This window comes from Cucurbita moschata, unplaced genomic scaffold (genome assembly GCF_002738365.1).
Source record: "Cucurbita moschata cultivar Rifu unplaced genomic scaffold, Cmos_1.0 Cmo_Scf00009, whole genome shotgun sequence".
NCBI classification, from domain to species: domain Eukaryota; kingdom Viridiplantae; phylum Streptophyta; class Magnoliopsida; order Cucurbitales; family Cucurbitaceae; genus Cucurbita; species Cucurbita moschata.
The window spans coordinates 2,908,984-2,923,846 of NW_019268525.1; the positions used below are offsets into that span (position 1 = coordinate 2,908,984).

The 14,863-nt window shown below is 34.3% G+C and overlaps 2 protein-coding genes and 1 non-coding gene across 4 annotated transcripts; 2 read left to right on the top strand and 1 right to left on the bottom strand.

Moving 5' to 3' along the window:
* The first annotated feature begins 2,159 nt into the window (after positions 1-2,159).
* LOC111446878 (probable serine/threonine-protein kinase At1g54610) lies at positions 2,160-7,749 on the top strand. Its single transcript, XM_023085786.1, has 9 exons — positions 2,160-2,376; positions 2,632-3,224; positions 3,903-4,187; positions 4,347-4,664; positions 4,935-5,162; positions 5,452-5,552; positions 6,292-6,403; positions 6,546-6,992; positions 7,131-7,749. Exons 2-9 carry the CDS (start codon positions 2,817-2,819, stop codon positions 7,335-7,337), a joined length of 2,106 nt encoding a protein of 701 aa, XP_022941554.1. The 5' UTR covers positions 2,160-2,376; positions 2,632-2,816; the 3' UTR covers positions 7,338-7,749.
* A 1,437-nt stretch (positions 7,750-9,186) lies between these two features.
* LOC111446879 (beta-glucuronosyltransferase GlcAT14B-like) lies at positions 9,187-11,987 on the bottom strand. Of its 2 annotated transcripts, none has more exons than XM_023085788.1 (5): positions 11,754-11,987; positions 10,365-11,074; positions 10,209-10,284; positions 10,004-10,119; positions 9,187-9,870 (listed from the first exon to the last, which is right to left on the bottom strand). In XM_023085788.1, exons 2-5 carry the CDS (start codon positions 10,933-10,935, stop codon positions 9,371-9,373), a joined length of 1,263 nt encoding a protein of 420 aa, XP_022941556.1. In that variant the 5' UTR covers positions 10,936-11,074; positions 11,754-11,987; the 3' UTR covers positions 9,187-9,370. The 2 variants fall into 2 exon arrangements, with proteins under 2 accessions (XP_022941556.1, XP_022941557.1); XM_023085789.1 differs by lacking the exon at positions 11,754-11,987 and adding an exon at positions 11,598-11,747 and having other exon boundaries at positions 9,371-9,870.
* A 2,444-nt stretch (positions 11,988-14,431) lies between these two features.
* On the top strand, positions 14,432-14,504 carry TRNAR-UCU. The gene has a single exon. It is a non-coding gene; the product is annotated as a tRNA-Arg (tRNA).
* The last annotated feature ends 359 nt before the right edge of the window (positions 14,505-14,863 follow it).

Sequence of the window (14,863 nt, forward strand, 5' to 3'; positions counted from 1 at the left end):
CTCAACATCCTTTGTTTATAACAAAAATCTTTCTTTGATTATCCTTGTATTACCTTATATATGTTAAGAATTACTAGGTGGGAGTGAGTCCCACGTTGGTTAATTTAGTGAAAGGTCATAGGTTTAATACTCTATCCATTGGTAACGAGGTCTTTTGGGAAACACAAAACAAAGTCACGAGAACTTATACTTAAAGTGGACAATATCATACCATTGTGGAGAGTCGTGATTCTTAAGAAAAGCTTAGAGCGTATTGGCTTCTATATACCCAACAAATCTCGACATAATCAACCAGTACAAAAAATAAAAATAAAAATAAATAAATACAATAGTGTGACGTGGCATGTGATATTTTGTAATCAAGTTGGTTCAATTATTTATGGACAAAAAAGTTGAATTTTTAATACGTACAAAGAAAATCTACGTGCATGCATGAGAAAGGCTTTAATAATGTTAGGCTCTTTGGAGACACAATGACACGTAGGCCCATAATAAACAAAATATATTACCATATAATAACATTTAATTATTACTTTAAATCATATTTTGACGAAATATTTTTTTGGGTATGAAATTTGAACCTTTTAATAACTGAGAGCATATTTTTCGCCAATACTCAACCGTCGTACTAAGCTACGACAGGAGGACATACACTTTTATTAGTAAAATGTCTTTCTCAATACTCAATTGCGTGAGAGCCGTGATTGAGTGTTTTCAAATAAAGACAAGAACGTGTGAAAGTAATGAGAGAAGGCATGCTACATCATTACAAAGTTTTTTTTCTCAATACTCAACCGTGTGAAAGCCATAACTGAGTATTTTCAGATAAAAATAAGAGCAGACTTTTATCGGATGAGACACATATAAAAAAAATAAATAAATAAATAAAAATATATATATTCCAACACATTGTATTTATTTATAAAATAATACACATAAAAAATGCTATTTTTCAAATATAATTACAATTATACTTTTTAAGTAGGAAATAAATTTTGGTAAAATGAAGAGAAAATAGAAGGGTCCCATGTAGGGGTAGATTTGTCCAATGAAAATAGAACAAAGACCATAAATGGATAATAATTGAATGATATATTGTTTGTGATTTAAAAATATATAAAAATGACTTTAAAATACGTTATTAATTATTAAAATCAATTTAAATTTATCTTAAATGATTAAATACATGTTTATAAATAAATTTAAATACAACAGAAAATTTAATAATTTTAAATCCATATCAAACTCATAAATTTATTTATATTTTTGTTTTATTGGCAACCAATCACAACCCAAAATTGAATTATAACAAAAAAAAAAAAAAAAAAATCGCCCGAAAAATTGCCCACCACAACATCCATATATCCATTTAAATTAACAAATAAATGTTTTAAATTTTAAATTAATAAATTGATAATTTTAAATGTTTATTAATCCGTATCTTTATTGTCAATTTAAATATAACTCATATTTATTGTTTAATATTTTATACATATTTAAAATATATACGACTAAAATGATATAAATATCTCTAATATTCAAAGAATCAGAATCACATGTCACGTTGATATTATTATTTAGTCAATTATAAGTTTAGGTTGCAAAATTTTAAGATTCGATTTAATCTATTTTTTTATTTTTTTAAATAATCTTAATAAATTAGCGAAGATAATTTTTAAATTTCACAAAAAAAAAAAAAAATAATGCAATTAAAATTGATTAAAATTGATGCACAAAATTTATAAGAGTTATAAAATAATATTAAAAAATAGAAAGAAAAATAATTGAAAAGAAGAGCCAAACGACATCACTGATCATAACCTCTCAGGCTGAGAGAGAGCGAGAGGGGTGGGGCGTCCACAACTTCAGATTATTGCTATCCTTTCACTCTCCTTTTCAGGCGCGTGGCTTTTACACGCAAAATTGTATAATACCTTAAGCTTAAAAAGAAAAAATCTATAAAATATACATAGCAGTGTGTAACACGTACGTTCATGAGCGCGTGGAGTAACCGAGAAGAATGTCTTATTCACAGGCCTCTCTCTCTCTCTCTCTTACCGAAAAGCTTCAGACAATTACCATAATTTCGTTTTTTTTTTGTTCTTAAATAAATTACGATTTTAATTTAACTTTATTTAATTTTTTAATTATTGGTTTATTCCGTTTCTTGATTCACCTTCTGTTATCATCGTGCCCTAGATCCATGTCCTTCTTTTTCAGGCCCCAGTTCACTCCATAAGCTTCACTCTCTCTCTCTCTCTCTATTTTTCTCTGCATTTTTTGTTCTTTTTTTCTTCTTTCTCTCAGCTGTTTCTAGCCTGGGGAAACGTGGAACTACTTCTAGCGTCTTCCCTTTTGCTTCATCATTGGTTTTTTGTAAGTTCAGTTTATGAATTTGTTTGTTGGGGTTTCTTCTCCATACTCTTTTGGTTGCGATTCAGTGGGATTAGATTACATTTCGTATAGGGATTTTTCTGTAGACTGCTAGTGTTGTTTTGGAATCTATTAGCGTTATTGGATGTGTATTTCGTCTGAATTTTGGAAGGATTTTGCAAGATTTTGGGGTGTAATTGATGAAATTTGTTTGGTTTCTGCTGCTATGAAAGTTGTGGCTATTCTGGTATTTGATAGGGAATGGGAATTGCAGTTCTGATGAGCTAAGTTGTGGGTGTTTTAGGTTTACTTTTGAAGTTTTTTTTTTTGAGTTTTCACGATATGGGTGTGTTAGAAGAGGAGGATGTATTGGTAGTGAATGATTTTGAAGGGTGAATATTGATTCTGAAGGAGGATATTGTTGGGGGTGGTTTGAGTACATTATGGGTTGCGTTTGTTGTAAGCCCTCTGCTATAGAGGATAGCAAGGAAAGTCCGAGGGAGAGGCTGTCGAACAAGACCTCGTCCGACCTGCAGGTGGCAAGAGTGACTTCGTCGTCGAGGGAAGAAGCTTATCGATCTAAAGATCATCATGATGGTAATGATGTAAGAGTGACATTGATTAACAAGCAGGTGAATGGGTCGGGTCGATTGCAGAGTGAGATTTTTGAGAGGAAGAGGGAGAAGATGGAGCATATGGCTGCTCAACATCCTTCAATGGGGAGAATTCCGAAGGCAGCAGAGGGAGACCAAATTGCTGCAGGCTGGCCGCCGTGGCTGGCTGCAGTTGCTGGAGAGGCAATCAGAGGGTGGCTACCCCGACGAGCTGATTCTTTTGAGAAATTGGATAAAGTACGCTCTTTCGTTAATTTACTTTTTGAATTGTTTTATTGGCCCCTTCCCAACAAACACACACCTAGAGAAGAAAGTAGGGGAAAAAATGGACACGCTACACACACCTCGTTCTGAAAATTGATGTTTCTAATCGAGCAATAGACGTCGAGTTGGCATTTTGTGAATGAACATAGTACTCTCCCAGTCTTTTCTTAAGAAATAAGAGATGCACTAGGTGATCCAACAGTGCCCTTTATTGGAGCTGTTCTTGCATTCACGTTATTTATTGAAGGCTGGAGCTGCCCCTCGCATACTTGTAGGTTATGGTGATTAATGTAGCTTGCTTTATGTAGATCGACTTTTTCAGTAGGATAATAGTAAATAATGAGCCTACTTTTTCAGTAGGATAATAGTAAATAATGAGCCTACGGAGTCCGAAAGTTTCACAATTTACACTTTTGTTTTGAGGAACAATCGAAACATACTGGTAACATACCATTTTTTTTGTTAATATTTGGAAATGGCTCTAGTGAAGATGTCTCATAGTAAGTGGGATATTACTTAGAATGGCTCAAGTGGTCTCTCGTCTGTGCATATTGTGCTTGTTCATTTTAATTTTTAGGATGCTAGTAATGATGCTTTGTTTTAAATCTTAATAGGATGATACTAATAATGAAGAAATGATCACTTGTGCAGATTGGTCAAGGGACTTATAGTAATGTATATAGGGCTCGTGACCTTGACCAAAAGAAAATTGTTGCTTTGAAGAAAGTAAGATTCGACAACCTGGAACCTGAGAGCGTCCGCTTTATGGCTAGGGAAATTCACATATTGCGTAGGCTCGATCATCCAAATGTGATAAAGCTGGAGGGTCTAGTTACGTCAAGGATGTCTTGCAGCCTCTATCTTGTATTTGAGTACATGGAACACGATTTGGCAGGACTTGCTTCACACCCTGGTGTGAAGTTTACAGAGGCACAGGTAACTGCAGGATTTTATTCTATTATCATTTATCAATGTCGAGGTCTTTGCTTTTTAGTGTCTAATCAAAGCATTTTAAGAAACTACTTCTGCATACTCTCGGTTCACTTATTTATACTGAATCATCGAAGTTTGAAGTCTAATTTATCTTGGGGGCAGGTTAAATGTTACATGCAACAACTTTTGCGTGGACTTGATCATTGTCACAGTCACGGAGTTCTGCATCGTGATATAAAGGGTTCCAACCTTTTAATCGACAATAATGGCGTCTTGAAAATTGCAGACTTTGGTTTAGCAAGTTTTTTTGATATCCACCAAAATCAGCCGCTGACAAGTCGGGTTGTAACTCTTTGGTATAGACCGCCTGAGCTTTTACTCGGTGCTACTTATTACGGTACAGCTGTAGATTTGTGGAGTACTGGCTGCATACTTGCTGAATTGTATGCTGGGAAGCCCATTATGCCAGGAAGAACAGAGGTATATAAGTTTTTTGCCAAATTCTATATCGGACTTAAACCGAAACTCCTAGCTTATTATTATCTTATGAGATCATGTTAATTCAATATTCATTTCTGGTCACTGGCTTTATAATATCTTATGAGATCATGCCTATGTTTTTTCTTGTCATAACATGTACCAATTAGAAACTGTGTGGTTCTTCATGTTTCTATCCGATGTTTGCTATTATGATTCCCGAGCTTATGATGCTTATCGAGTCAAGTATTTACACCGGCATATGTGTTGTAGGTGGAGCAGCTACATAAAATATTTAAACTCTGTGGCTCTCCTTCAGAGGATTATTGGAGAAAATCAAGGCTGCCACATGCAACGATATTTAAGCCCCAACAGCCCTATAGACGCTGCGTTGCTGACACGTTTAAGGATTTCCCTGCACCAGCTTTAGCTCTCATTGAGATGTTACTCTCTATAGATCCTGCTGATCGTGGCTCTGCCGCTCTTTCCCTTAAAAGCGAAGTATGTTATGATATGGGTTATATAATCTTTCTTATAGGACTGTTATAATAGAGTATCCAATCTCCATCAAGTGTCTGCATCTCTCTCTCTATTTATCTGTGTTGTATTTATTAAGTTGTGTTGATCAGTAGTGGTATACTTAGAATGTTTGGAGTTACTCTCTAGGGTCCTTGGTTCAAGCCATTGTTCAAAATTTATTAACTTAAAACTTTGTTGCTCACCTCGAGTTGGCGAAGTCTCTCTGGACATTACGTTTATATTCCTGACTGTTTCGAATTGTTTATTTCAGTTTTTTTCAACGAAGCCACTTCCTTGTGATCCTTCGAGCTTGCCAAAGTATCCTCCGAGCAAAGAATTTGATGCCAAGATAAGGGATGAGGAAGCTAGAAGGTATTTGTTATACTACAAAATATATCAAGATCTAGCGCTTATTGCTCTTGGATATGGAATAGTATCAAGTTACTTGCCTCACTAAAATCTTACAAGGAATAAATTTGTGATGTCTGATATTCTTAATGCATCTTGGGAATAAATTTACAAGGAATAAAGTTCTATAGATTTTTTGAAAAATACTTTTGGTTCAAAATTATTTAGGAAGTTAATCCAATCGCGCTCGAGGTTACTTTCAACATCACTGGGGGGACACAGGGATGGAGTTAATCCAAACACAGTTACTGGTTAATAATTTTCGACATCATCGGGGGATACTGATACTAGTACGGAACCAAGCCAAAACCATAACATGGACTCGTTTGATCGAGCTGACTTGGTTTGGATAGATTTTGAAGTCTATATGGTGATTGGTTTGGTTTCTGAAATATAAAACTAAACACTAGTTGGGATCAGTTCGTTTTTGGAATCTCGACGATTTTGGTTGTTTTGCTAGACTTGAACCAACTCACTTACACCCCCTAGATACTACTGCTTCTTTCTCTCTTGGCTGACGAGTGTCACGTTTCGTCCTAGTTAATCTTGGGAGATATTTTTCAGTTGATAGATCATAATTATGTTATCTTTTACACGATCATCCACATGTACTACACGGTTCCTATCTGTAGTTCTATCTGGACTTGCACGATGAGAACAATTTACATGTTTTCTAAATAACGTACCGTGATTAATTTCATAGACAAGGAGCGGTAGGAAGCAAGGGACACCGACATGACCTGCAAAGGAAAGATAGAGAGTCTCGAGCTGTCCCTGCACCTGACGCCAATGCCGAGTTAGTCTCATCAATGCAGGTAACTTTCTGTTGAACATTAAACGCAACCATTTTGTAGAGGTGTTACAATTTAGCTGCGGAGTCCAACTGATTATCCGACGTCTGTGACGTCACGCTATTTTATCTTGAAATATTTTGCTAATAAGATCACTCATTTGCAGAAAAGACAATCCAATTCAAAGAGCCGGAGTGAAAAGTTTAATCCACACCCAGAAGAAGCTTCTGGCTTTCCAATTGATCCACCTAGACCATCACAAGGAGCAGAACGAACGGATTCTCAGGTGTGTCATCCTAAGAAAGCCTCACATTCAGGGCCACTTGCTCAGCGGGCCGCTTGGGTAAAGGCTAGTAAGAACCCAGATGACGCTCCGAAAATCTCAACCGGGGCCGATACGTTCACAACTTCAGGACTAGTAGCACCTAGAAGAAGTATGCTGGGGGAGAAGTCTGACGCTTCACAAGGAGAGGTTAAAAAACTAATTGGCAGGTTTCCTGGTTCCTTCAAGGAAACCTCGGAATCATCGATGCTACCCGACCAGAAGTTCTCAAATCACAGTATCGTAGGCTCACACGACAAAGAGAGGTGCAGCACCAAAGACCCTATAGTTGTAAGTATGCGAACGACGTATTTTACCGTGCCTTCAAGTGCATTTTTCTTGCATTTACCATGACTTTTTCTCAACTTATCTGCTTTTACCACTGTTTTCTGAGTATCTGTTCATGTGTACGTACTACTAATACAACAGGTGGGTTATGGCTCAAAAGGTCATAAGATTCATTACTCTGGTCCATTACTGGTTCCTTCTGGCAACATGGACCAAATGTTGAAGGACCACGATCGTCATATCCAAGAAGCAGTAAGACGAGCTCGGCTCGACAAGGCCAAGGCACGAAAGGTTCAAGTTGACGGGAAACAGATGTCGACAAATTCATTATTCGTCTCTGGTCGTTAACCTGGGAGATGGGTAGATATCAAAAAGACATCAAATGCTAGATTTCATTATTAGGGTGAGCAGATATCACACCAGAAATATGATCAAACGATTGGGTGGTGGTTCTGCTGTACAGACAAGTCTTCCTAAGAACATCGAGTCGAGTCGAGGCTATTCTCTTAGCTCTAGTTTATATTTTAACGACGAAAAAAAGCAGAGAAAATTCTTCCTCTCTTCTCGCAAGGTAACACGTCGCAAATTATGTAGGGTTCTAAAATGTTTTGGCCATAGATTGATCTTATTAGGCTGTGTATAGTTTAAGTGGATGTGAGATTGTTTTGTTTCATAATCTAGAGAATTGTTGAACCAGAGAAAATGGTCAAAGAAGCAGCAGGCTGCAAATGCTGCAATGCAGCAGACTTTTCTTTCATTATTTCTCATTTCAAACCTTCTAATTTACGGGTACGTCGATGATGAATATAACGAGGCATTGACTCGATGCTTATTTTATCTCTTCAAGTGTTGCCAATTCTAGCCAAAATATCGGTCAAATCATCCCATCATTATTAAAAATTGATTCAGATCCCAAGGAGTGATTCTTCAACTAGAAATGTGTAGATGCGAAGAAACTATTTGACTCGTCGAATTACTCTAAACACTTTCTTAACAACGAAGAAATTATTTGACTTACTAAAAAAAAATTTTAATATAATTATCCATTGTATGGGTAATGGTGCAACAAATTTTATTTATTTATTTATTTATAAAAGATAACTTCAAAACTAAATTTAGAATGATAAATAAAAGGAAAAAGACAAAGTCAAAGTCAACGACCTCAAATTATTTTTAGTAATGATTTTTGGCACTAATTTTGGTGGCAATTTGGAAATGGACTTGGATTTCCACATATTTGGAAGTCAAGGCTGTTATATAATAATACCCCAATTAGGCTTATCTCCCTTTTTATTTTCTTTTTTATCCTTTAAGTTTGGCCACGTGTCAATAAAATCATATCCACGTGTCAATAAAGTCATATCCACGTGGACTAAATCAAAATCAATGGATTAACTTGACAATTACTAACAAACAAATCAACTTATATATAATTGTATCTTAAACAAAGTGTATTTTTTAAAAAATTAATAATAAATTTAAGCTAGTTTTATATAATTTGAATATATTGAATTTTATTAAGTGGGATGATGGGGTTGTAATATTAAATTTTTAATTTTTAAAAAATTACGTTGGAACAACATTATATTATATTATATTATATTTATTTAATATTATTAGATTTTTTAAGCCTATTTACATTTTTTTTAAATAGAAATGGTCCATTAAAAAGATTCTTTTAAATACTTTTTTAAAAAATGAAAAAAAAAATCTTAGAAGAGAATCCCGTCCACACGAAAATAAATAGAGAATTTAGTAAGTTTTAAATTGTAACAGAGGGACTAGAGATGTTCACTGTAGGGAGATGGGATGAGGAAGGGAACCCTTCCCTTCCATCGTCCTCGCCTCCTACTTCAGTCTTCATTCTACCAAAATTTATCGTAATTTTCAATATAATTTCGATTAAAAAAACGTAAATCTTTCTAATAAATTTAATTATATCTACATTTATATTTATATATATATTTATATATAAAAAGTGAAATGGGTAGACATTTGAGCAGGAGATGAGAACAGAGAATATAATCATTGTCTTCGATACCGTTTAGCTAACTACTAGAAATCTTTCTTTACCCTCGAGGCTCACCTTACAAGGTCATACTCACTTCCTCCTCATTCTCCGTCCCATTCAAGATGGGTCCCCACAAGACCCCGACTCCAAAGATTAAACATACATCTCTAATTGTAAAAGAAAACAAGAGCGAGTAACGAACGTTTTATTTATTCACTTCTTTCCCCGCACAAAATACAAAGATCGAAGATCTAAAAGAGGTGAAAATGAAAGACAAAAAGAAGAAACATGTTGGGAAAAGGCATATTAATAATATGCTAATTAATATTGGCACTAATCTTGCTTTGTTTTGTTTTTAATTGTAACAAATTCATTTACACTGGTTTTCCCCGGACTTAGCTGCCAAAACAAGTCTAGCTATGAGACGGTGAAGCCGTTGAGCTCCTTCCCCTGGCTTCAGTTTCATCGGATCCCCCACCGTCGAACACTTGGGCTGCCCTCCGCACCAACCACCAGGCGTCAAATCTCCTTTATTCCGACCAAGCAACTCCCTGTCGATCTTATCCAACACTGCGTCGTCTTGTCTGAACTTCCGAGCAAACGCCGCATTGCTCCTCATTATCTTCTCTGTGTCGTTGATACTAAGTATGTGTGGATGCTGTTTCGGCGGAGTGTCCCATGATATGTAGTGTAAGTCGTGGTTCACCGCCGTATCGGCGAACTCCGGCACGTTGCAGATCACGGTGTGAAAATAACCTTCCGGGGACGACACGAAATTACTGTAGTACATTAGAAGTGTCCTTGGAAGATTGTCCCAACCCCAAATCAAATACTCTACAAATGCACGAGATAGAACCATCCACGCCGAACCTGCACAATCAAATGTAGACCGAATCACCTCAACGGTCCAAGCCCACTGCTATCAAATATTGTCCTAAGCAGAAGTTCCACACCTTTATAAAGGAAAGTGCATACTAGATTCAATTTAAAGAGGAACACGAACCGGTAAACAACTTGAACGCTGTTGGCAATGTTCGTGATGGGTTGACACCAAAAATGTCGGATTTGGTCCTCAAATAGAGACCGGGATCAACGATCAACGGCATTGCTCGTTTATCCCTGTTGAATACAATCAAGAACAAACAGCTCTACAAGTATAAGTACTTTGATATGTTCAAATATGAGAGATGTGAGGATGGTATACTAACTCTTTCCACCCCAACTGGCTCGTATGCTCGAGAAAATTGAGGTTTCGATCTAAATTCATGAACGTATAAAGAAGATCTGCGACGTAAAGCGAACGGAATTTGAATCAAAATGGATTAAGATGAACAAATTCATGAGTTAAATGACAAGGAACGAACCATCTTGAGTGACAAGAGGATAATCAGAAGCACTGAGGTTGATAAACCAATCCCAATCCTTACTCCTCTTAAGAAGAATGGCACAAGCATGGAGAGTATTAGCAACCATGGTAGGTCCTCTGTAAGTAACCATATTGGCTTTGCTGATCATGAAAACATTATTAACTTCAACAAAAAGCGACTCGTTTCCGACTCGGAATGCCAATTCCAATCGCTCCTCTACAGGTGATTCGAGATCCAAATGAACAACATAATGATTCAAAGGGTGATATAATGCTTTAAGAATTCTCCATAGCTTTTCCAAATCGCCTTTCGACCCGGAAATCAAATAAGCAAAACGAGGGATGGTTGGTCCAGCCGGAGGTGGAGGTTGAACAAACTTCGTTTCAGCAAAAACACCACTCGTGTAGTTCATAGTCATTCGAGCGGGAAAGATAGCAAAAAACGAATTGATCGTGTAAAGCGAAGAGACGAGACCCATGTTGAAGAAGGTAACAAGAAGAAAAATGCATATCAAAGAGCTTATCACAAGAGGAAACATCCATTTCCTCTCCAAGTTCAAGGACCCCATCACAAGATCTTATCATGGATTGATATCAACTCCAGTTTCAATTGATATCAACGCCAATTTTCCCAATATTTTGATAGCAACAAGGCAACCAAAAGACAACCAAATGGCAACCTCAAGCAGTCCAAATTCGGAGAAGGCCCTAAACAAATGCAACAAATCAATAAATTATACTTCACACCAGGTTGATGAATACCAACAAATCAACATTTTATATTAATGTTCAATGAACAATCACCTCAAGCTTCGCGTGAACTACTAGCTCAAGTAGTTTAAAGGTTAAAAAGAACACGACCCAAAATTCTAAACCAAAACTTTGATATCAATGATGAACAGCCAAACCAAATCCAATGACGATATTGAAACGAAATAGATAATTAGGCAGAAACCCTAGTCTATATACATTCCAAATCAGGCAAGACATAGCCGATGAAGATTGATTAACAACATTTTTCATTACAGGGGAAGCCATGGAACAGTCCAAGAACAACAAAATGCCATGAAAATCGAGCAAAACAAGAGCAACCCAGATGAACAGATCCTCAAATCATTAAACAGAAACCAAAACTAGAGGGAAAAACATCAAAGAAATTCAAGAAACCCATTAAAAAAACAACCAAAACGAAGAGTAAATCAAAGAAACAAACGATTTCACGAATACCCACAAGGGAATAATCGCAGGGGAAGATGAAACAGCAATACCCAGAAGACAAAAACACCAAAAAACAGAATCACAGCACAAGAAACGAAATGGGGGGAAAGGGAATACGTAGAACACAAGGAAGAAACGCAAGAAGAATGAAGAGAGAGAGAGAAGAAACCTGGGGGGGTTGTTGTTGTTGATGTTTGAATGGCGTTGGTTCAAGGCGAAAACAAATAAAAACAAGGAATAGAAATCGGAGAGAATTGAAAGGAAATGGGGAAGAGCTTTTTTGGGCAAAAGGGGAAGGAGGAGGACAAGTGTTTATATGAAGAAATGGATGAAAAACCTGTTCGGATTTCTTCGGCCAAGTTTGTGACCTTCCCTTTGTTTAAGCCTATTTGCCATTTGTTTCCCCCCATTCCTCGCGTTCATGTGAAATTCAACGTATCTCATAAGCATCCCTTCATTTCAATTTTCAAACCATCCCGGAATCTTGTGGACTGTCTCAAAGTTTTTTCCCTTTTTCCATTTTTTTTTCATCTTTCAACTCTCATGTGTCAAGAACCACAAATTTAGGTTAAAAATATAATTTCAATCTCGTTTGGTGGTCGATTAACGCGAATTCAACTACTCTAGACATGTACAAATGGAGATTTGAATCCCGGACTTCATTGTTTTTTAACTAAAACAATGCACATATATGTTATTAGAGATCAAATATCCATTCCTTTAGCTATATATATGATTGACCTAAGAGGTCAGATGTATATATATATATAAAAGAAAATCAATTTTAAAAAAATTGAAGATTTAATAATTAAGATAGATTTAAAACAATAAAAGACAAATAAAAATTATGATAGTAATAATTGAATGTGGAGTTTATTCGTTTTTGGCCGTTAAAATTATATTTGGTTGGAAAATAAATAATTAAAAATTTAATTATAAAAATATATATATATATAATTATATTGCAAGTAAAAATGTATATTTTAAAATTAACAATATAATTAAATTGACATAAAATTTTTATTTATCTTAACTCAACTTAAATCGTACGAGTTGGGTTGGTTAAATTTTTCGAATTATGAGGTTTATTTTAATCCATTTGCCATCGTATCTATAATTATTATTAAATGTCATCGTAATCAAAACTAATAAACAAAAATAAAATGTTATTTTATATATATTTTTTATTTTGGTTCGGTGTACTTCGAATTAAATCTTAGAATATACATCAAAATTAACATTTATTTAATCAAATAAACATTAATTTGGAACTAAGCGATACAAATAATTAATACATATGGAAACTACACGAGACTATTTAAACAAAAAAAAATATTTTGGTCAAATAATAAATATTGAATGAAATTAAATATTATTTGAAAATAAAAATATGGAAATTGTATCATTCAAATTCAATGGCATAGTCTATTCAAAGTTTTGATTTTTAAGCATCCAATTTTATTTTTATTAATTAAATATCATAAATGTTTTATTTTATTGTAGAAATTTGATTTCCCATATGAATTTTATAATTAATTTTTATTATTTTAATCATTAGCCATGTGCTTTACATCGTTTTTATTATAAATATTTTAGATTATTTTTTAAGCAAAATAAGTCAAATTTTATTTTGCTAAAAAAGAAAAAAAAAAGATTGAATGATGCTAAAATTAGTTAAAATTTTAAAATATAATGATAATTGGAATGAATAAATAAATAAGGAACGAATTGAAAATTTGTCAAAAACATTATTTTATATATATATATATATATAATGTTTAATTTGGTTTCTAATAATGACGTCATCAAAATTGAATAAAGTGACCTTTAATAAATAAAATTGAATTGTGTTAAGAATGAGAAATAAAATTGGGATCGAAGTCATTGATATTCAGGATACAAACTATATTTAATACCTACCAATAAAGAAAATATAAATTAATTAAATATTGAAAATAAAATAAAATATTTACAAATCAAATCATAAAAATAATATTTTAAATATATATTCATAATTAATATATTATCCAAATATTATAGGTAATTAAGTCCGTTTAAAATACCCCATTTTCCTTTCTTTTAATATTTAATTTCAACTACGTTTGGCTGCGATTTATTTTTTTTATTTTTTTAAAGGCGCTTGGCTGCGTTTTCTTAAAGCATCCCAAAAATTGGATAAAGTCCACTTAATAAATTATTATTATTATTTTTGGCTACTTTTAAAGAAATAACAAAACCTTAATTCTCAATTATTGATTGACCTTGTTGGATCGATCATATAACCTTTCGGGGTCGGTTGTGGCCGACCAATGAAAATTTGTCTTAAGGGTATCGTGGTTATTGGTTTCTCAAGTTCGAATGATGTTCATATATGGTTTTTAGTCCATGGGTTTTTATAAGGTATGTCGAGTTTAGAGTCAAGAGTACATTCTCCCATATTGATTTATTCTTGATCGAGATCCACATCTAGTTAGGCTCTGATTGACACATATGGGTCGGTTTACACAATCTTACTTAGTCCATTTTGGGTTAGCTTGTATACAACTATGCCAACCTACATAAGTCGGCCTCCTCTATCTTGGTCGGCTTATACAACTCAACCTAATTTTTTTATTTTACTACTCTAAGTCGCGTTGTTTTAAGATATTCATCTAGTAGACCCCGGTCTCTAGAACTCTTCGTTGACTCTCGAATTGAACTACTCAACCGCCTGACTTCTCTAGGAATAATTTTTAGGGTGATTAACCAATATATATATATATATATATAAATAAAAGTATTAAAAATCTTTTTTTTTTTGTAAAAAAGTGTTTTCAAATTCTTAAAATTCACTTTTAATACCAAATAGCGCCCATGGCCTAATGGATAAGGCGTCTGACTTCTAATCAGGCGATTGTGGGTTCGAATCCCCCTGGGTGTGTCTATATAAATAAAATTATTTGATTAATTTTTGTAATATTGGAAATTTTTATTATTGAAAAACATTTGTCGAACTTTAAAGGGCTAAAAACATGACGTGGAGCCTTACAAGCCGTGAGATATAAAGTGGGACGCACGTGACTATTTCAAAAGTTGGGCCCCGCAGAATTTAAATGGCCCCAATTTTACCGGTCAGCTGACCGAGTTTAATGCTTTTTTGTTTTCTTATTTATTTATTTATTTAAATTAAGGTAATTAGATTTAAAGTTCCAACATTTATCGACCATTTATGACTTAATTACCCTTTTTAGTTATAAGTTAATAGGTCTTGATAATTTAATTTTTAATTTTTAGGTGATT

Bases quoted from the DNA above. Each gene is read 5' to 3' on its own strand.
- LOC111446878 (XM_023085786.1), top strand. From the start codon at position 2,817: ATGGGTTGCGTTTGTTGTAAGCCCTCTGCTATAGAGGATAGCAAGGAA. The intron at 3,225-3,902 runs GTACGCTCTTTC...TCACTTGTGCAG, and splicing joins CTTTTGAGAAATTGGATAAA to ATTGGTCAAGGGACTTATAG. The intron at 6,993-7,130 runs GTAAGTATGCGA...CTAATACAACAG, and splicing joins GCACCAAAGACCCTATAGTT to GTGGGTTATGGCTCAAAAGG.
- LOC111446879 (XM_023085788.1), bottom strand. From the start codon at position 10,935: ATGGGGTCCTTGAACTTGGAGAGGAAATGGATGTTTCCTCTTGTGATA. The intron at 10,285-10,364 runs GTTCGTTCCTTG...TTTACGTCGCAG, and splicing joins TCCTCTTGTCACTCAAGATG to ATCTTCTTTATACGTTCATG. The intron at 10,120-10,208 runs GTTAGTATACCA...TGTATTCAACAG, and splicing joins AGCCAGTTGGGGTGGAAAGA to GGATAAACGAGCAATGCCGT.